This window comes from Vigna unguiculata, chromosome 9 (genome assembly GCF_037176805.1).
Source record: "Vigna unguiculata cultivar grain cowpea cultivar isolate G323 ecotype 2 chromosome 9, ASM3717680v1, whole genome shotgun sequence".
Lineage (NCBI taxonomy): Eukaryota > Viridiplantae > Streptophyta > Magnoliopsida > Fabales > Fabaceae > Vigna > Vigna unguiculata.
Window position 1 is genome coordinate 4,449,472 of NC_140800.1, and position 22,259 is coordinate 4,471,730.

The 22,259-nt window shown below is 32.0% G+C and overlaps 2 protein-coding genes and 1 pseudogene across 2 annotated transcripts; 2 read left to right on the top strand and 1 right to left on the bottom strand.

The window, feature by feature from the left end:
* LOC114164352 (CASP-like protein 1B1) lies at window positions 1-2,126 on the bottom strand. Its single transcript, XM_028048989.2, has 3 exons — window positions 1,852-2,126; window positions 456-579; window positions 1-326 (listed from the first exon to the last, which is right to left on the bottom strand). Exons 1-3 carry the CDS (start codon window positions 2,094-2,096, stop codon window positions 87-89), a joined length of 609 nt encoding a protein of 202 aa, XP_027904790.2. The 5' UTR covers window positions 2,097-2,126; the 3' UTR covers window positions 1-86.
* A 14,011-nt stretch (window positions 2,127-16,137) lies between these two features.
* LOC146883465 (putative F-box/FBD/LRR-repeat protein At4g13965) lies at window positions 16,138-17,185 on the top strand. Its single transcript, XM_085666141.1, has one exon. The coding sequence runs from the start codon at window positions 16,150-16,152 to the stop codon at window positions 17,104-17,106; it is 957 nt and encodes a 318-aa protein (XP_085522267.1). The 5' UTR covers window positions 16,138-16,149; the 3' UTR covers window positions 17,107-17,185.
* A 3,495-nt stretch (window positions 17,186-20,680) lies between these two features.
* LOC146883466 (uncharacterized) lies at window positions 20,681-21,894 on the top strand (annotated as a pseudogene).
* The last annotated feature ends 365 nt before the right edge of the window (window positions 21,895-22,259 follow it).

The window sequence follows — 22,259 nt, forward strand, 5'->3', positions numbered from 1 at the left end:
TACAAAAAAGGACAGGCAACATGTTTATTTATGTTTGTATGCGACAAAAACAGCAGTTACAAGGAAGAAAAACATGTGTGTTGATGCTATGGAGAAGCATGGTTAATGCGATTTGGCTTGAGCAATTTGATGATGGACATGAGCGAAATAACGAGGAGGAGAATGAAGCCAATGAAAGAAGCAACAAGGGCACCACCACTTCTGTTGCAATACCTTTCAAATTTGTCACATATCTTATCCCATCTTGCATGTGAATTACCATTTTTTCCCAATTCTGACATGAATGTCGCTGCACCATCACCGGCTGATGCAAGAGCCATGGCCATCTGATCCAAAATTATAACATATATCACTTTTCATACACTACTTTCAAACATCAAACATTTACGAATATATATAATAAAAAATGTTAAATCAAATTTAAAAATTAAACTTAATAAAAATACAGTCACTACCATGTCTAATATTGCAATGCAGACAAGCCTGAGTCCTTTGTAATCGTATTGCGCTCCTAATACATCCATTGCTATCATCACCAAGTTATGCAGACTTGCATTTGCATTTGCTACAACGAAGAACCTGCATCATCACCAATCATTCATCGTCATAAAATATGCATATAATATTAAAAATATACATAATAGGTCCAAAATATTGCTGGGAATTCAAGTGTGAATCTTGTTGCGAGTTGCACAACTATCTCGTGATGGAGACTAGGTAGGTTAAGTCACAATCCAAGAGTGAAATTCTTAGTAGGACAATTGTCGAGGGGAAAATTGTTGTAGGAGACATCAATTGTCCCGTGAGAGAGGTCAAGTGGACCGGATTACAATCGAATCGTGAAACTTTGGCTTGTGTTACACTCCTGAGTAAAAAGAGTTTTGCCCTGACTAATGACTATAACTTTTGGTCTAGTGGTAAGCACTCGATCCCAACAAATCTAAGTTTCACATTGAGTAAAAATGAAAAAATTAAACAATATATAAGGAAGAAGGTCAATAAAACCATTGCCTTAATATTTTAGGTTAAGAGTGGTATCATGTCTCATTAAATCTTCCTCGTGATCCTAACTAGAGTTGTCAAAATGGGTTGGAACCCGCGAGCCAACCCGGATCACTACGGGTTCGGGCCGGGTTGGATTGAAATCTTTTTACAAATTTCAATACGGGTTAATTTTTGACCCGGCTCATCTAGAACCCAGCTCATCCGGGTTGAACTCGTGGTGAGCTGGGTTGGCTCACCAACCCGCAGATAAAAGGATCATACAAGTATTTTTAATTTTTTTGATTAAGTTGGGCTTTACATTTGGGTTATGTTAGGTTGTTTTTTTATCTAACACATAAATAATTTGTATTTTTTTTTTATTTTGGTTTGTATTTGGATTGTTTTAAAGTTTATTTAGATTTTAATTAGAATTACAATTTAGTTTTGACTGAACAAAAATAAAAACGAAATTGTATTTTTTTTAAATAGGTGAACCCGTGAGCCAACCCGTTTAACTCGTCAATCCATGGTGGGTCGGACCGAGTTCGAATTTTTTTGGCTCGCTAAGAAGTGATCCAGGTTGAGTTGGCTCATTGAATCATCAATCCGTGATAGATTAAGCCAGGTCAAGCCGGATTACCCGTCTTGAGAGCTCTAATCCCAACACATATATAAAGACTTGTTTTGGTTAGTTTTGTATGTATATATATATATCTATAATATATTTCTCGTACCATTTTATATATCAATCGATACTATACGATTCTTATCTTTATATATTATATATTTTTTTGTTCTTTGTTTTTTAGGATAAATAGAAATTTACGTATAATTCAATCTCAAAAATTAAAAGTTTAAGAAACATACACAAAAGCCGGAGTTTGGCTAAACTTTGCAGCGAGAGTTGCTGTTATTGGAGTGCTACCAACGTTGGCAACTACAAAGGTTTTGGTCTGTTTGTTGAGAGCCATGAGAAGTGTTGCAGATGCAGTGGCGAAAAACGCAACCACTCTGAGGGACAAAACAACCCAATCCTTCTTCTTTGCCTTTGCCTTTGCCTCTGCAACTGCACTCAAACCAACCTCAACTTTCTCTCCATTTTCTAAGGCCATTCTCTCAGAAAACTTTATCTGCTGTGATGGTGCTGCTGCATGCACATCAGTGGGTAGGGTTATTATATAGATAGGGACAGTGAAATTGGTCAACCATATCATATCATTTGTTAAGTCTAAGAAGCCAAGTTATTAGGGTTCTTTCTCAGGATTTCTTGGGTGTTGTAACCAACGCAGAACTTCGGGTGGGTGCTGGTTGGTGAAGAAATACTACTTTTACTTTCACTTTTTCGGAACTATTTTGCTTAATTTAACAAAACTGATGCATTATTATATTCAAATGTGAAGGATTTTTAAATGTTTGTTTGAGAAATGTGATTCTTAGGTAAAGAAGGTTTTCCTACCACATGTTTTCGCAAATTGAAACACTATCATATACATACATAGTAAAAACTGAACACCAATTTATCTTCTTTTTACAGAGCAAAAACTTTTTCATCACCAAAACATACATAATCTTCTAAATTTTACTCACAAGAACATATTTTACGTTTCAATTAACTTTTAGAGATTACTCAATTAAATTGTAATATATAATCGAGTAGAGATTTAATATTGTAAATTTATTTTATGAGGTTGAATATAAATTTAATTATAAATATTAAATATTAAGATAGTGAAATTTAAGTTTTATTTTATTTTTTAAAATTGATTTATAAATTAATTTAATAATTAACAAGAAAAACCAATTCTATAGTATAGTATGAAAAGAATAACTTTTACAAAATCTATTCGAAGATCTCGAATTTTAGAAGGCCAGAAAATGAGTGTAATTATTGACGTCGGGAATGACTTCTTCGTTAGCATTCTTAAGTAACTTTTTTTTATAAATATTCTTTTACGATTATTTTACTCTTACATGAGTTTCAATTGATTGTCATATTATATCTAACATTTTTTTCTATTAAATAAATTACTTAAGTTTTCTCATTTTCTTCTGCGGTGACAATAGTGTGGTGCGACGGTAGAGGGTGTTTTAATCTTTTTCTATTATTGTGAGAGTGCAAGTAGAAATTTATGGGGTGCATGAAGTAATTTCTCTAAAATGAGGCCTACATGACTCCATCAATTTCACGCAAGTAATTCAACAAAAAAGTAATGGGGTAATTTATTAGGTGCAAACAAATTCCAGTCCTAATCGATTACCCTATGCACACATGGCAACTCAACCTCAAACTCTGGCTCTAATGGAACAAAACAACACATCTACGCAGTCTAAAGATGAAAAAGGAAATGTTTTTTTCTTCTTTCTTAACTTTGAATAAAATTTAAATTTTTTTAAAATTTTGAACTAATTTAATCATCATCTTTATAAATACATAAATTTAATTATTTTAACTAAATTTTGTTAAATTGATTTAACTGTTCAAATACATTTTATTATTAAAAGTAAAAATATATTAAACGTTATAATCACTAAAATATTATTATATAAATAATTCAAATATTATAAAATAAAATAAAACAGAACCGATTATGAAAAAGATAATCAGTTATGTTTCAAAACCAACCACATAATCAATTATGTAGGTTCATCATACTATACTCATTTTAAAGTTTCAGATAACTTTAAAATACTCAATAAATTAGGGTTTAAGAAATAATTACCATAACTACGGTAGCTTTTTGTCCTTATAAAAAGAATAATAAACACAACAAGAAAAATTAATTGTTCAAAAAACATGCCTAAATATTTTATATAACTGATGTTTATAATAATCTCTGGACTGCATAAATTTAAAAATAAAACTATGATATTATAATAAGGACTATTTCAATTACGGAACCTGGAGTGTAAACCTTAATGAACTTAATTGTTTGAATAATGGTAAGAACTATCTTAGAGCTGACCAAATTAATATTCCAATTCTTATATATAAATTAGCTATATAAAATCATAGTTTCTTTAAAAATTTAAATAGTTATAAGTTCTATAAATATGAATTTGTTTTATTTTTAATGACAATACACGTTTACGTTATTTTTTAGTCCGATCTCTTTTAAGAATTTTCTTTCCTCATTATTATAGTTCTAAAATTGAAAAATATAATATTATAAGCAACATTTTAAATTAATTTTTTTTATTAATAATAAATATGTGAACATTAATTAAAAGGTAAAGTTTAAAATCTCCAATAAACAATTTTTTATATGAACAAATAATCTATTATAAATTATCTAACTTTTGTTAATAAATATAATACATTTAAACAAACCATGATTCATAACAATAAAATAATACCAAATTTTAATAAATCTAATTATAATTCGTTTAAATATTAGATTAAACAAGTCAATGGTTAGATACCATATCTAAGATAATATATTCAATCAATTAAATTAGAGCCACTTATTTTTAAATCTCACCGTGACACCGATACATACTAAGGAACACAAGTAGGGCAACCTAGTCACTGCAACCCATTTCATACACCAAATCCTAAGGCCTATCACAGCACTTCCTTGTTATTTTTCTCCCTTATGAATTCAAGAGCAAGGGACTATTTATATACCCACAAATTTGTGCTTTCTGGTGTTACTTTGTTTTCCCTTAAGGAAACTAGACCAACCCTTCCCATTAATTACGACAAAGATATATTTTTTCACATTTAAAAAAAAAAATGCTTCAATACTATCGAAATCACAACGGGACATCAAACAAAAAGTAAAATTCGAAAATATTAAAAAAAGAGTTTGAAATTACCACTATAGTTTATTCTGAAAAATTATGGAAAACTAAAAAGACAAGATAAGGTATGCAAAAAATCATATTTTGGGTTCGAGAGTCAGTTATGTGTGGGGAAGGTATTAGTACCCATAGTGTTCGTCCTAAGACAGTACCTTTAATTAAAGGTGCAAAAGGATGTGATTTTTCAAAATATTTATTTTTTCGGAAAATAATAATAAATGAATTTACAAAAGAAACAAAAATAATTTTTTTATGTTTTTTGGGCTCGATGAAGATTAATCCTCGCTCCTACATGAATGGAGAATCAAGGTTACATAGTTCTCTACGAAAAACCTACTTGAGAAAATATTTTATATTTATTTTGTGAATTTTGAAAACCTTTTTATGTTTTGTTGGTATTTTTAATTATTTGGAAATGAGTGTCATGCGATACGAGCGGCCGAACAGACAAAAAAATAAATTAAACAAAGAAAACAGTTTTTTATCTTTAGTTCTTTATATATTTTTTTATTTCTTAGATTTTTTTTTTGAAAAACTGATGTCATACGACGCAAGCGGCCAAATATACATTAAAAGGAACGAAGAAAACTACTTTTTATGATTTTTAGAATAAAATATTTATGAATAGTAAAAAATAATATCCCTTATGCAAAAGGCCGAAGTTAGGTGTAAAACAAAAACGTGTTCAATATTAGAAGATAATATAAGAAAAAGAGAATAAATAAATAAATAAAAAATAACAACATGAACATACCTTCTACACTTTTCCACCCTCTCATTTTGTATATTATAACTACCTTTTCCCTTTTTCTTTTCTTGCCCCCTTTCTAATTTTTTTTAAGAGAGATAAAAAAAAGGTGTGACTGTGTGGATGGTAATGAGAAGGAGAGATGAAATGTATTTGTTTTCTCTCATTTTTTTTTTGATTTTTTCTGATCCTTTTTATATGACAGACTGCATATTTATATTCACACATTGCAATCTCAATGCAATCTTAACCTTAATCGTAATGAACAATATAAAAAAGCAATTGATCATGATAACACCACATTATGGGAATCAAATCACAACAAATCAGAAACAATATCAAACAAGATGGGTAACATTGATTCTAACCATTAATAAATCAAAGTATAAAATCAATCCTAATTAGTAATATTGATTCTAATTTTATAAAGAGATATTGTTTTTAATTATTAGAATCATATCACTAATTTCTCTATCTGAACAGAACAACGGGGAGAAGATATGTTGAGTTGTTGGGCTCAATGTAAGCCCCAAGAAATTTAAATAATTAAATAAATAAATATTTAATAAATGCGGGTTGTGGAAGCCTTTATGACATTTAATGTGGTTTGTTATGATGTGGAAAAGTACTAGCTTAAGTGGTTAAAAGTACTTAGTTATGTTGAAAGGACTTGGATTTGAGTCCTATGTATGTTAATTGTATGCTATTTTAATAAGTGTATTATTTTAATGTTATGTTTGAACGTGAGTAGTGATAATGTAATCATAAAATTATAGGAATTATCACGAAACATGATTTGGTTGTGGGCTTAGTTAATGGTCTAATTAAGGTGAGTTTGAGAAAACATGAAGGAGCAAAGGGCAAACGAAATTAGCATTGAGAAATAGAGTTCTAAAGGAGGTTTTTCAGTGAAAGTTCAGGACACCAAGTGCACGGATTGGATTGGTCTTCAAATTGAGCGGGGATTTCTAGGTTAGGGGAGTTCCTTTTCGTGTATGCCTGTATTGTGATTATTTTCGTATTGAAATGTGTAAATATGATGCCTCTGCTTAATAACGATCCTTCATTTTCGCATTTTTGAAAAATCTCCAGAAATCGCCTGGCGGCTTCGAATATATTGCTAGGCGACGTAGGAGAGTTAACCCAATTATGGGTTTTTGTGATGAACCGCCTGGTGGCAAGGGTGACTTCGCCAGGTGACGTGAACACTGTGCAAAAATGCTATTTTTAGTACTTTTCGCACAGTAGAAACCGCCGGGCACAGGTTTTATGCCATTAGGCGCCAAGCTCTTCATTTTTGGGTGCTAGGCGCCACATATTTTTCTGGTTTGCGTTGTTTTCGTAAAATTGTGTTTTTCGATTCGTTAACCGTTCGATTTAGGTGAAATTTTGACTGTTCATAACATGTTGTTATTCACTTTGAACGGTGGAGATTTGCATTGGATATCTGCAGCTAGAGATATACATCACTCATGATTGGTTGTTTTAATTCCCTAATAGTATGATGGTTAATGGATGATTAAGTGTGCTTAAGTGCTGGTATGGCCTTGATTAGTGAATGTGTATATATATATATATATATATATATATATATATATATATATATATATATATATATATATATATATATAATATAGATGTGTGATTGATGAGTATGTTTTTGGTAGTGCTTGCTGAGCCATGTTGAATATATGAACCTATATATGTTAGCTCGAATGTATGATGCTATCTGTGTTTGAAAAAGGCCACTATTGATGATATCACTATGACCGAGTGTTGCATGATCGTGACAGGTTTTGGACAAATATGGGAACATGATAATCGTACTTTAAATGTAATGGAATTGTGATGGCATGCAAAATAAGTATATAGCTTTGATTGTGTCTTATGTGAATTGTAAGCATGCAAAAGGTTGGGAAAATGAGAAGGGGAAAATAACGTGTGTGTGTGTTGGAATCAATTTAAGATGTGAGTATATATGAATTCTATGATTGATTGAATTCTCTGGAATCGTTCATGTGTACAATGTGAAATTATGAGATGTGTTATATTACGAATGTTTACCTATGTGTATGAATCTTGGGGATTGAATGGGAAGCATTTGATTACGGTAACATGGTTAGGTTTTGGGGAATAATTCATTGAATTGATTTATATAGTGTAATAAGAACGAAATTGTGATTTTATGATTTTATTAGAAGAGAATGAAGAAGGTGAGTCTGATGTGGTCTAATGTTATATAATTAACTTATTAGAATGCAAATTGGGGTTTTGGGATGGTCATTCGCATGAGAAAAATATGGATTTTTACCCAGAAAATGATGTGTCGCCTGACAGCAAGAATGCGTCGCCAGGCGAGAGGTAGTGCAGCAGCGACGATTACGGCTTTTGACAATTGGTGAGCGTTTTGGGTTCTGTGTGGGTTAAGTGGAAATCCTATAATTTATAATTATGCGAAGGTGAAATCAAAGGCTAAAAGAGGGGGTTAGAATAGGATTGAAAGGGAAACCTTGGGTTAGGTGTAGTATATTGAATAAGGTATTGGGAACCACTGTATTGGTAAATGAAGTGGTCAGGTATATCTGAGGTATTGAGAATAGTTACACATAAGGAAGGTGATTGGAATTGGTTGTTGGAAGTGGATTCATGAAGAAAATGGGCGTTGGGAAATTCTAAAGCATTGGCATGAGTGAAAATGTATATACACTTGTGGTTTTAGATTATTGAATTACATATTGCCCTAGTTGAAACCTTAAGTAAGTTGTGGGATAAGACTTATCATTAATTAAGGTAATACAAATCGCTGCGCTGCCAAGTACCTCAAACATGTTGAGATGCTAAATTGTAGTATGTCATTTTATTTAAATGGTTAGGAGGGGTGCAGGACCACATGAGCTTACTTAGGTTTCTTTTATTTTTTTATCCATAAACATTTAATATTAACTTTTCTTTGATGTGACAACCTTCATTGCCAAGTGTTCCTGCAGAGAACAAATAAGATCAATTAGGCACAAATATCACCTTACCCATATCCGCTATCTCCTCGGCTGGCTTCTCCCCTTCTTGTATATATCGGCTTGGACCCAGGAGGGGTTACCTACAGAAGGAACTTCGAAGCTTAAGTCAGCCAAAGCTCTCAAAAAGTCAAATCAGGTGATTAATGGAGTAATGAATGCGTATCTTTAATTCGTGGGGTCCATGTGTATTTATAGATTATTAATTATGTTTGCCCATTCCATGGGCTGGGCCCTGGTTTGGGCCATAGGTGGGCCTAGGCCCTTAGTCTCGACTATTGGGGGCTCACTAGATATAAGGGGGCTTTGATTTCATTGAGTATCTTAAGGTGGTCGGCATAGACCGACTACTCCTTTTGGCGGCTTGTACTGCTATTACTCATATGTTGTCCTAGGCAGGTTATTCCTTTTAGCGTCTTACGTTACCGGTTCAAGCCGGTTAGGTTTAGGTCAGCCCAAACCGGTTACTGAAATGATTTTGCATGTAGATATGGTGATTGTTTATTATTATTTTTACTTGGTTAAATTGGTTCGGTGTGGTACACCGAGTGTTTTAGTATTTCTCCTTAACCTAAATACGTACGACAAACTTTGCTTTTTCTTTCTTTTAACATGCGTAATGGTGTGAAAAAAGGAATAGGGCCCACATGCATATATATATATATATATATATATATATATATATATATATATATATAATTGTTCTTTTATTCTTTTCTTAAGCTTTTGGTAGTGCAGTACATACGTGAAAATGAGAATTTTTTCTTTAATCGCGGGTCCCACATTTTTTTCCCTTTAAAAGGGTAGTCTTGGTTGTTTTTTTTTCTCTTTGGTTTAAATGCTTAGTTCTTAACACCATGTGATAGTGTATTTTGTTTGCGAGAGATTTAACGCATGAGTTCCACAGTGAAAATTCGTGAATGTTATTCAAATTGGTATGAGGAAAACAAACGAGAAACCACAGTCTTATTATAGCCTCTTAAATTCACGTAAACCTAGTCATGGAATTATTGTTTTGTTTTTCCGTGAGAGTAAGTATGTCAGGCCGTTGTCGTGCGGGTGGGATCGTTGTGCCTAGGAAATCAGGATGACTCTTTCGTTTGTGCAAGACAAGGGGTTCTCTTCGCCTGTGTGAGATAGTGCTAGAGGATAGGTTCGAGTATTATACTCTCTCGCCTGCGCGAGGCGGTGGAGAGGGGAAGAATGTTTCACAACTAGTTTTGGCTCGTTGTTTAGTATAGTGATCGGTGAGTGATTCTCCGAAATTTTTACTCGTAAGTGCTTGAGGAACAAGGGAGACAAGTCTTTGCCGCAAGGGCAAGATGACTCGAATCAAATGGTTCTAGGGAATGAGTTCTGGTCGACGGAGGTAGGTGACGACAAACTGGAGTACGATAGCAGTACCGCTTTAAAATATCTTCTTGGTTTGATGTAACGATATATATAATTTTGTGTTGTCTTTTTCTGATTATATATATATATATATATATATATATATATATATATATATTTATAACCATTGTCTACGATTAGCTCACCTTTTATTAAACTAATATTTTACTATAAAGTGAGACAAAAAAAAATTTATTTTTTATTTTCAATAATGAAAAAATAGATATGAGAGATAGGAATAGAAAACATGAGTTTATGTCTAACTTCCTATTTTTCTTCATGAACAGAAAAAAATGATTTTGCGTGTTTAATTTCCAATTTTTCTTCATAAAAAAAAGAAACATCTGAGAGTGAAAATATGCGAGAAATCAAAGAACAATAATGAAAGAAAACATAAAAAAATATTTCAATAAATTTATTTATTTTTTACTCGCTTTTAAGAAGGTGTCAATCGAGTCTCAACTTTTGAAAACGTGTCTTAATTAGATCCCTTTCAGACAAAATTTATTAACGCTATTATCTTTATTCATGACTTTTACCATTAATTTTAAAAAGATTAGGAGAGTCATGACCCCTACACTAGTAATAATATCCGTCTTTGAAATATCCGTCTTTGTGGGAGACGAAGGCTTAGAAAGGGAAACTACTGAATCACTAGGTAAATGGGTGCTAAACCTTGTCTTTTACCTTTGACCATTACTTCCTTATGCGTGAGAAGTTAGTGTGTTTATATGTGTTAGTGCACTGTTAACAAGAGTTTTTTTGCCTCATTGGTCATGAAATTTTAGACCTACCATTAACGATGGTGCCACTTCTTTTTTTAAACTTGTTCGCTGGGAAACTATGGGAGTTTTATCTCATACAAGAGGCAATTCTTTTCTTTTTTTCTTTTTTTTGTTGATTCTTGTATTGTGGCAATGCATTATATTTTCCAACTTGTTTCTTTCTGCGATGGGGTGATGGAAGGGTTACTCTTATTATTTGTGGTTTGAAGGAACCCCATGAGTGATGTGGGTTTTGTTTTTGTAACTGCAGACCCTGACTGTTGTTTGGTCACTTGTCTGTAGGGTGGCTGATCTCTTTGTGTGGTTTCTAACATTTTGATGGGTGGGGTTCGTTTAGGAGTGCATGTTTTCAGAGTTATTTTAAGCCAATGTATAATTGCTCATGTCTTTCTCTTTTCTGAAGTGGAGTATTTGTTTCACTTCTTCTAATGTATGTAAATCTTTTTTATTTCTTTTCGTTTCCTTTTGTTCACGTGGTGGTGTAAGGTAGCAGTGTGTAACCAGCCTAATGGTTTTTTAATAACTTTTCCATCACATTCAGAGACCTAACTATAAGAAATTATGTGCTAAATTGTAGTATATCTCTTTATTTAAATGGTTGGGAGGGCTGCATGACCCACATGACCTTACTTAGGTTTCTTTTATTTTTTTTATCCATTAACATTTAATATTAACTTTTCTTTGATGTGACAACCTTCATGGCCAAGTGTTTTAGTATTTCTCCTTAACATAAATACGTACGACAAACTTTGCTTTTTCTTTCTTTCTTTGAACATGCATAATGGTGTAAAAAAAAGACGGGGCCTACATGCATATATATAATTATTCTTTTGTTCTTTTCTTAAGCTTTTGGTGGTGCAGTACATACGTAAAGGTGGGAAATTTTTCTTTAGCAACGGGTCCCACTTTTTTGTTTCCTTTAAAAGGGTAATCTTGCTTGTTTTTTTTTCTCTTTGGTTTAAATGGTTAGTTCTTAACACCACATGATAGTGTATTTTGTTGGCGTCGCGTGAGTTCCACAGTTAAAATCCGTGAATGTTGTTCGAATTGGTCTGAGGAAAACAAACGAGAAACCACGGTCTTGGTGCAGCCTCTTAAATTCACGTGAACCTAGTCATGGAATTTTTGTTTTGGTTTGCCGTGAGAGTAAGAGTGACGAGTTGTTGTCGTGCGGGTGGGATCGTTGTACCTAGGAAACTAGGATGACTCTTTCATTTGCGCGAGGCAGTGGAAATGGATCCTCTTCACCTGCGCGAGGTAGTGGTAGGGGATAGTTTCAAGTATTGTACTCTCTCGCCTGCGCGAGGCAGTGGACAGGGGAAGGATGTTTCGCCCTTTGTTTCGACTTGTTGCTAAGTAGAGTGACTAGTAAGCGATTCACCAAAGTTTTTACTCGTAATTCCTTGAGGAACAGGGGAGACAAGTCCTTGCCGCCAAGGCAAGATGACTCGAATGAAATGGTTCTAGGGAAAGGGTTATGGTCGATGGAGGCAGGTGACAACAAATTGGAGTGCGGTAATGTAAGACCCGAGAAAATTAAATAGTTAATTAAATAATTATTTAATAAATGCGGGTAATAAAAGCATTTAAGGTATTTAATGCGGATTGCTATGACGTGGAAGAGTACTAGTTCAAATGGTTGATAGTACTTTGATTGTGTGAGAGAACTTGGGTTCAAGTCCTATGTATGCCAATTGTATGTTATTTAATTTATGAATTTTTATGCTATATATTTGAAAGTGAGAGAGAAAAGGTTAATTGGAGAAACCGCCTGGGCATGGTGGGCCCATAACCCACAGGTCCAAGTTTTACTGGGGAGAACAACACCAATGAGATCTGAGCCTAACCACATAAGACACTGACACCACTCTCAACCCAAAACTCGCAATGGGTCTTTATTGTTATATAGTGCTCTACTTTCTCATTTCTCGTCACGAGTACATTTTCTGCCCTTTTCTGTACCGCCGTTTTTCTTAACGGAACACGCTTTACCTGACCCACACTGTCAGGAATACTTTCGATACTAGGACTATATTGCACTCGTCTGAGCCGGTTTTAACCATCGGCTCTGATACCACTTGTTAGGTTTTACAGATGTGTTGCAGTTAGTTTCGTGGAAGAGAGAAAGAGAGTTTTGGTAAATTAAAGGAATGGTGCAATTGGTGATTAAAAAGGGGAAGACGGAGGTACATGTGTGCTAAGGCATGATTTTAGATGAAGTGAGAATGATGGCCGTACATAAATAACATATCAGTGTGAGGGATGGTTATAGGGAGAGATGTGTTAGGTTGGAGTTTTTCCGATGAGGTATAATGTGGATGCAATATTGGCTAAGTAATGGTCTTACTAAGTGGAAGCTTAGACGGAGACTTAATTGGAAAGGATTTGAATTGAGATTATGGTAAAGTTGCAATAGAAATAAGAGTCACATATTTAGAGGTATCTGGGCTATGTGGTACTGTCATTCAGTGGAAGCTGATGTGGGGATAATACGAGAGTGGGTTCTGCTATAACTTGGTAAGTTATATTGCTCTTCTTGATGGTAGGTAAATCATCTAGTTTGAAAGGGTAGAAATGTGCGTACGTGTGGTAAGAAATTGATTTGTTGTGATGTGATGATTAGACTTGAGGTCCATTAAGTAAGGGTGCTACAATGATTTAGAAAAATAAAATATGTATACAAAAGAAATTATTAAAATAACTCTTTATATATATATATATATATATATATATATATATATATATATATATAATTCTAATCTATCTATGTTTATCTATTTATGAAGAGAATTTCGGTAAATTTAGTGTCAATTTGAGGAAGGACAATATTGCTTCATTTTTACAAAAATTGGGACTAAATTGAAATTAAAAACAAATATAGGGACCAAATTGAGTCACTTTGACACGTGGTAAAACTGTAAAGTGACACGTGTCAAAAAGAAAAAAAATTCAAAAATAAAAATAAAAAAATTCAAAAAATATTAAAAAAATTCAAAGGGTAATTTAACCTTTATCTTTTAAGTAAATTTTTTAAATTAAAATAATTATTTTAATTTTATCTTTTATATATATATATATATATTAAATTTAATCAATTTTTTATTTGATTAAAATTTTAATCTTAACCATTTTATTAGTTTTTATTATCATAAAAAATATACATATGTATATGTTTTCACTAGTTTGTGGAAAATATTTATGATGGTGTAGTAGTGTGTAATTATTGTGAAATTTATCACTACAAGAAAATTTTTAAATAGTAATCAGTTTTGGTAACCAATAATTCTTAATAACTATAATGACTAATTTACATACCAATTTCTAAAACTAAGAATTATTGGTTACTAAAAAATTAAAATTGATCTTTAAAATTAATTTACCAAAATTTTGGCTACCAAAGAAAATTGATAACCAGAAATTAGCTTCCAAGATTTTAGCAACAAGATGAATTAATTTTTAAATTAGTCTTTAATTAATTAGTGACTGATTTAATAATCAGTTATCATTTTTTATTTTATAATAGTGACTATTTTAGTAACTAATAATGTATAGTTTTGTAAATTGGTCACTAGAGTAACTAATTATTTTTTATTTCTAAAATTAATTTATAATTGAAGATTTTTTTTTTGTATATAATACAATTAGAAACAAGTTGTTATTCTAAGAAAAGAAATTGTTAAAATTTTATATAATCCGGTTAGAATTTTTATAATCAGTACAAGAGGAGTAAATTAGTTCAACTTTTCTTTTACGAAATTATATTATTTGAGTGGGAGAAATTTTATCACTTGAGTACACATTATTTCAAATATGAAATACGATAACAAAGTGGATGAGAGAATTTTTGTTGTAATCTTTATGAAATATTTTTTCCTTAATTTTGTTTCTCAAAATTTGAAAGTGAAACTCTTACCTTTAACATTTTATTAAAATATGTAAACAAGATTTTGTTTTTCAAAATTTAAAATGATTTTCAAAATATCAAATTTTAAGATGAGATGCACTAATCAATTGATCATTGATCAGTGTTGCTAACAAACATCACGCCGTAATAATTAGAATAGAAATAAGTTTTTTTAATTTTTGCATGACCAAAGGTAAGTATTTTTTTTTTATAAAAAGAAAAAAAAAACTCTACCATTTTACATTTTACATGGATTAAAAATATATTTTATCCTAATTTAATTCTATAACCAATGTTTTATCACATGTAATACCCATGGTAATGGTAAAATAATTACGAATATAATTACGATTTATAATAAATAAACTTATTTAAATATATAAATTGTTGTAACCAAAAGTATACAAAATAAAGATTGTATTTTCAGTTTTGTGACTTATTTATCTTTTGATAAGATTACTTTTTTGCGTAAACTGAAGTAAGAACAAAATGTGATTTAGATATTCATATATTTTTGCGTAAAATTAATTTTAGTTTTTGTATTTTTAAATTAACGAATTTAGTTTCAAAATTTTAAAAATATTAAGTCATTTATATTCATTTATAAATATAGCGTATCTTTTACTAGAAAAAAAAAAACAATACATTATGATCACGATTTTTATGACTAAAAAAATTAATATTCTTAAAAATGATTAAAATTTATTTTATTAGTTATAGTTATTTTTGATAATGTTTATATGAAATTGTCAGAAGTAAAATGATAAAGTCATAATTCTTACAAAAATATAATTACTTATCATATTAATAGATACAAAAATAAGAAAAAAAATAAATAAGCATACTATTCAACAATCTCTTTATAATTTAGATATATACTATTACTTTAGTTTTTACATTACATGAAATAAAAATTTAGTTTTTACATTACATGAAATAAAAATTTGTTTTATATAATGAAAATCTATAATAAATACTTCTATTATAATTAATATGTTAGTGAATAAATATTGCAAACAAAGAAATTATGTACCACGTTTATTAAAAAAATGTGAAACACTGATTATTGATAATACTTTTAAAAAATATTAAATTTTTAACTAAAGCTGTTAAAAAAAGTTAACAAACTCTATATTCAGTTTTGAAGACATAATATATATTTTATCAACCAAAAGACATAAGATATAACAAACGAGTGTTAAATCTATTTAAATTTAGAATAAAAGAGAAATATATATTTTCAAAATTCAATTTGAGATATCCTAGAAAAGTTTAAAAACTGAAAAAATAAAAAGAAACAAGCTATATTATACTATTTTATTTTCGTATCATATCTTTCCCATCTTATCTTTCACTTATTCTATTCCAAAAGAGCTTTAAATATAAAGAGATTCTTGTGTAATCTCATCTGATATGAGAAAAAAAAAAAACTTTATGAGAGTGCAAGATTTGAAGCTTTTTTGAACCGGTTTTGCATCCGATTGGAAGAAGAAAAAAGGCATTTGAGAGTTGAGAACGAAGATGAAGACAACGGGTGTAAGTGGCGAAAGAAAAGAAGAAGATAGACTTAGTGATTTGTCCGATGAAGTTCTTCAACACATATTGGAGTTTTTGCCGACAAGACAAGCTATTCAAACATGTGTGATATCAAAACGATGGAAGAACCTTTGGAAAGGTTTCACCACTTTAACTTTTAGATCCTTCAATGAAATTGACAAATACAACATATATGTCTCTCAAGTTCTCTCTAATCGAGATCATTCTATTTCCCTTCACAAGATGCATTTGACCGTGTTTAATTCTACTGCATCAAAAGTTTTCATCAACGCCATCAACTACGCTTCGTTGCACGATCTCCACAAGTTGACACTTGTTATAGATTCTGAGGTTAAACAAATACCCAACTCTTTCGGTTCACTCCTCCTCAATTGCAAATGTTTAACTTTTCTTGACATTTTCGATCATTTTTCTTCCTCCTCCTTAACACTTCCAGCATCTTTTCCGCTACCGTTTTTGAAAACTTTGCATCTTGCCAATGTCGCTTTCACAGCAAAAGGTGATAATAATTACGCTGAACCTTTCTCAGAGTGCACTTCATTGATCACTCTAGTCCTTAAACATTCCATCCACAGTCATTCAACACAAACTCTTTGCATATCAAATCATAATGTTTCTGTTTTGAGAATGGAAAAAATAATCTTCCAACATACTTTTATACCCAAAATTGTGCTTTCTGTTCCTAAACTCACTTCGATCACACTCGCGAATATTTTCTTTCACATGTTCTATGAACTCTCATGCATTTGCGATCTTCCTCTCCTCAACGAAGTCAAAATCGACATCTGGATTCATGTAGATTCTTCCATCAACATTCATTATATACGAGTGTTCTCTAACGTGAGAACGTTGACACTCTCTAATCGTATTCTCAATAGAATGCTCACGGTAACACACTTTTTTTTTTTCTTTCATTGTTGAATCTTATTTAGAAATATTTCTGCTAAAATGTTCTAATCTTCTCTCTAATCATGCAGAATTTATATATGAAGATAGTGAATATGCAACCTTCCTTATCGGTTAGATTGGAATCATTTAAAAGCCAAATGGATTCTAGAATTATCATATATGAAGATAAAGTAAAGATGGTAATGGATTACTTAGTACGCTATTGTAAAACAAAAAATGTTGATGTGAGAGAGTGCTGAAAGTTATGTACATGTTTGTAGCTTTATATTGTAATTGTCTTGTTATGGTGTTTAATTTCTTTCTTTTGATACATGATAAATTTGAAGAAACATCCGTGTGAACATTTGAAACAAATTTGTACTTTAACTTTTGGTGCAATTTTTGTTGCCGTATATTCAGCCTTTTTTTTCATTTAATTAGTTTTCATCTTCTTACTAAATTTAGATATGCTTAAGTTTTTATTTTAATATTTCTTAATTAAACCATACCTTGACACGTTAATGAAAATAATAACATTCATTCATTAATTACATTATTATTTTTATGTTAATCACAAAAATAATATTACATTAATATATATAAAAACAAATAAATAATGAAAAAATTAAACCAAAAGATATTTAGAATTGAGAAGTCAATATACTAAAAAAAAGTTTAATAAAAAGACTCAATTGCAAATATTCAAGTTTTTCAAGAATTTGATTAAATTTTGTTTGTTCAGTTACCAAACAATAGAAACAAATTTATAGTTAAGTTGGGAAATATAACTGAAGATATATGATTGTGAATTTGAAATCTGAATTTCTAGAATAAATCCGTTTCCTAGTGGTAATTTTTTATCATTTATCAATTAACCTAATCTAAATTTCTAAAATTAATTTTAAAATTATTGTACAGTCTACTATGCAGTAAAAAAAAATACTACGTTGTGTTAATGAAAATAATTAATACTAATCTCCCATATGAATTTAAAAATTATTGTATAATCTAAAATTAATTTAAAAATCATTTTGTACGGTCTAAGTATGCCCTTTTATCAAGGGACACTGTATGTGTTTCATAATATTTCATATTTCTAAGGGGTGTTTGATACTTTGTTACTATATGAAACTTATTGATTTAATAAATGTGGATATTGTAATTTTTTTAATAATGTAATTATATTTTTGGTCTTCTAATATCACTACAAGAATTTTATTTATTTTTGGCGAAATATTACCGACGGATCTATTTTCGCCACAAATAGTTGATTACCGACGGATTTAGCGACGAATATCGTCGTCGAATTTATTGACGGATATTTCCGTCGGTGATCCGTTAATAAATGGTATGAGAAAGCTATTTCGTCGGTAATTGCGTCGGTAAAAGTGTTAAACCCTTGTCGACGAATTGTGCCGTCGGTAAATCCTTCGGTAAGGGGCTCGACAAAATGACTTAAACATTTCAGATTTCACTTTACCCACTTCATTTTCCCCGCAACGCAGCATTCACTCTGAACCCTCATCCGCTGAACACCTTTCACGGTCATCCATTGCCACCGCGACGACGGTCTGCCACCGCGACGACGGTTTGCTACCAGAGATTTGAGAGGAAGGACGCTGTCCTCACGCAACCGCTACTGAGGGTGTCCCGTTCGACTAGACCGTCACGGTGTCGCCGCTGCCATTGTTCTGTTGCTGCGACATTGGCGGAGAAAATTCCGGTGAGTAGGGTTTGATTCTCTTCTTTTCGCCATCTCATCCCTCTATTATTAATTTCGTGTTTTTGTTTGTGTGATGAACATTGAGGCTGCGAGGGATGATCGTTGTTTCATAGTGCCACAGTTTTTGGGATAGCTCTTGGCGTGATAGAGGTTGCTAAATTGGTGATTGCACCATCGACGGAGGTTAGTGGAACTGATATTATGGAGGAAGTGTTGGTATGTTTAGTTTATCCTGTGCTGTTATGATGCATCTGCTATGTTTCTGTCAATTTGTCCGTGAGCATTTGCAATTAAATATAACACCTGTGATTATTTGATGTTGTCATGAATTGGTGTTGTGCTTTCATTTGTTTAGTTGCGATTTGGCCAATGTTGTGATTAAATGGTATTGTGCTTTCCTTTGTTTGGCTCTGAATGGGAATTTGCACAATTCCAATTGCACGATTCTAGTTTATAAAATGGGCTTGGTTTGTTCAAGAGTGGTTCTTGAGGCAAATTGGGATTTAACTCGGGACATTGAACCAATAATCTGTATGGCAACATTTATAGCTTGTGAAATTTGTTATTAAGTCTTGGGCTTAGTTTTTGTTTCCTTTTCTTTGTTATTTATGTAGCAGTGCAAAGGCCTAAGTTTGGGGGTGTGATAACTCCCAGTTTTATAGTAATTTTAGAGGCCAAGATTGTATTTGTGTAAGCTTTATACAGTGCATTTGAGCATGCTACTTGCATTCCTTATCTTGGTGCAATGAAATCTATTTAAGTGAAGTTCTAATTCAGTTTCAATCTATTATTTCTTAAGCCTCATTGCATTCCTAATTCTCTTGCCAAATCCTTTAACACGGTTGCTTTAGCCTCTTATTACTTTGAGTGATTGTTACGTTAATTTTAATTAACTCCAACCTTTGATTTTTGTACCTTAGTTTCTAAAACTAATTATAATTAACTCCAACATTTGAATTATATTTCTTCTTCCTACCTTTCACGTTTAGGCTTTGGTTAATAGCAACCTATTCCTACACTTAGACTAATACTCGTTCTAGTGGCTTCTTATATAAGCCCTAATGCAGAAATTAATATAGTGACAAGCTAATTAAGTAGTTATGAACTTTTGTTCAATTGAAGTTTGTATATGTTGTTTGTATTTCATTTCAATTTCTGCCTTTGCCTTTGATTCATGTTGTAATGGAAATTTGAAAACTTTATCATTTTATATTGATTATGATAGGGGAGGAAAGGGTAAGGGTCAGGGAGGTTGTGGACCTAAATTGACAAGAGTTGCGAAGGATTCCCCTAAAAGGGTTGTATTTTTGTGAGGTATTTCTTTCCATTCGCCCTTAATTTTTACATTTCCTATATTCATGCATTATAATTTTTAGCAGAGCATGCATGGCTGATTTTTGAGTTATAAATGTGATGAGTTGATGATCTTTACATGTAAAAAGACATAAAATTAAATACAAAGAAACTTGGTGCCTTAGTCACGTTGTATTGCTCATTAAGGATGATGTTCTACTATTGGTTCATAGTCAAGAACGTCAACCTTGCTTTCTTTCTCATCTTTAATTAACTATTGTATCAATATTAATTTTGTTCTGTGGTTTCGTTCTTAGTCACTTTATGTGTTGTGTGGTTGGTTTAATTGGTAGAGTGGTTCAATGGGTTTCCTTAAGGGTAGTTGGGTTCTCTCATTCTTTTCTACTGCACTTTGTCCATTTTTTTTATAACGTATCTTACCATTTAAGGTTTGTAAGATACGAAATAGAAATTGGTAATCAGAGGTTTCCTTTGATGTTGGACTTAAGTAGTAATAGGTTTGTTACTTAAGACCCATGTTCTCTGAATACCATAAAAGTAACACTGTCATTGTTTGCCTTCTCACAGAACATGGGTGAAGTTCCTAGCCACCGTCGTTGGGTGTATGACCGTTGTTACAGTGGTAGGAGAGGCTTGAAGGAAACTTTTGTGATAGGAGTTGAACAGTTTATTCTGCTCGACAATATAAATATTATGCTCTTGAGGGAGGGATTAGATGTCCTTGCGTTAAGTGCGAATGTACTCATATTTTGAAAGATGAGGAAGTTAAAGTTCATTTATACAAAAAAGGGTTCATGCCAGATTACTGGATTTGGACATTTCACGGTGAAGAAGTGCCCTCTGTTTATTCGGGTGAACATGACACACATTTACCTAGTTCAAGCACGATGGATCATACCTCTGAGATGAATCAAATTATGTATATGCAAGAGATGTTGAGTAATGTTCTTGGCCAACATGATTCATTTGAAGAAGCAGACGAGAGTCATTTAGAAGAGTCTCCAAATGACTTCACTCAGAGATTTTACAATTTATTAGCAGAAGCCAATGAACCTGTATTTGAAGGGGTTATAGAGTCTAAATTGTCAGTATGCATCAGACTTTTGTCCCTCAAATCCAACTGGAACATTCCCAACCAAGCATTGGACAACATTGCAAAACTCATTTTAGATCTAACACCACCAAATAATTCTTTGCCCAAGAATTACTATGAAGCAAAGAGATTAGTTTCAAAGTTGGGATTGGATTCTAAGAAGATTGATTGTTGTATGAATGGTTGTATGCTTTTCTATGACAATGATAATGGAAAAAATGATGCATCTTTGCTCCAATGCAAATTTTGTGGACACCCTCGATATCGTACACTCCATGGAGGCCAGAGGCAAAAAAAACCAATTTCATTGAAGTCCATGTTCTACTTGCCTATAATTCCAAGACTACAAAGAATGTTTGTTTCAATGCAAACAGCACAACATATGACATGGCATTATGAGAACAAAATAGAAGGCATGCTACGTCATCCATCCGATGGACAAGCTTGGAAGCACTTTGATCGAAAGCATCCTTCCTTCGCCAGTGATCCCCGTAACGTTCGACTTGGTCTCTGTTCAGATGGATTTAATCCGTACATCCAGGCATCGTCATCACCCTATTCTTGTTGGCCTGTGATTGTTACTCCTTATAATCTTCCACCTGAGATGTGTATGACTAAGCCTTATATGTTTTTGACGTGTATAATACCAGGTCCATCTAATCCAAAGGCATCGATAGATGTTTATCTATAGCCTTTAATTGATGATTTGAATAAGCTGTGGAGTGGTATTTGGACCTATGATGTTTCAAGGAAGCAATAAATGTATTATAGCCCAAAGGAACAGAGCTTCCCCAAAGGGTGGGAGCCTACACACAGGCGGTTTCATTACTACTCATGAGCATGCCATTCGTATGGTAATAAACTTCTCTCTTAAGTAATTCATCACACTCCAAATTTTAATAATTTATGCTTAAAAATTAACACCAAATTAACACCAGTCCAGCCCGCACCAGTTCAACCCGCAACAAATCCTGAGGACTCTGATTCGGATGACTACTTAGACTATTAGGACCAGATGTCAGAGTTACTCAGGACTATAGTTTTTAGTTTGATTGA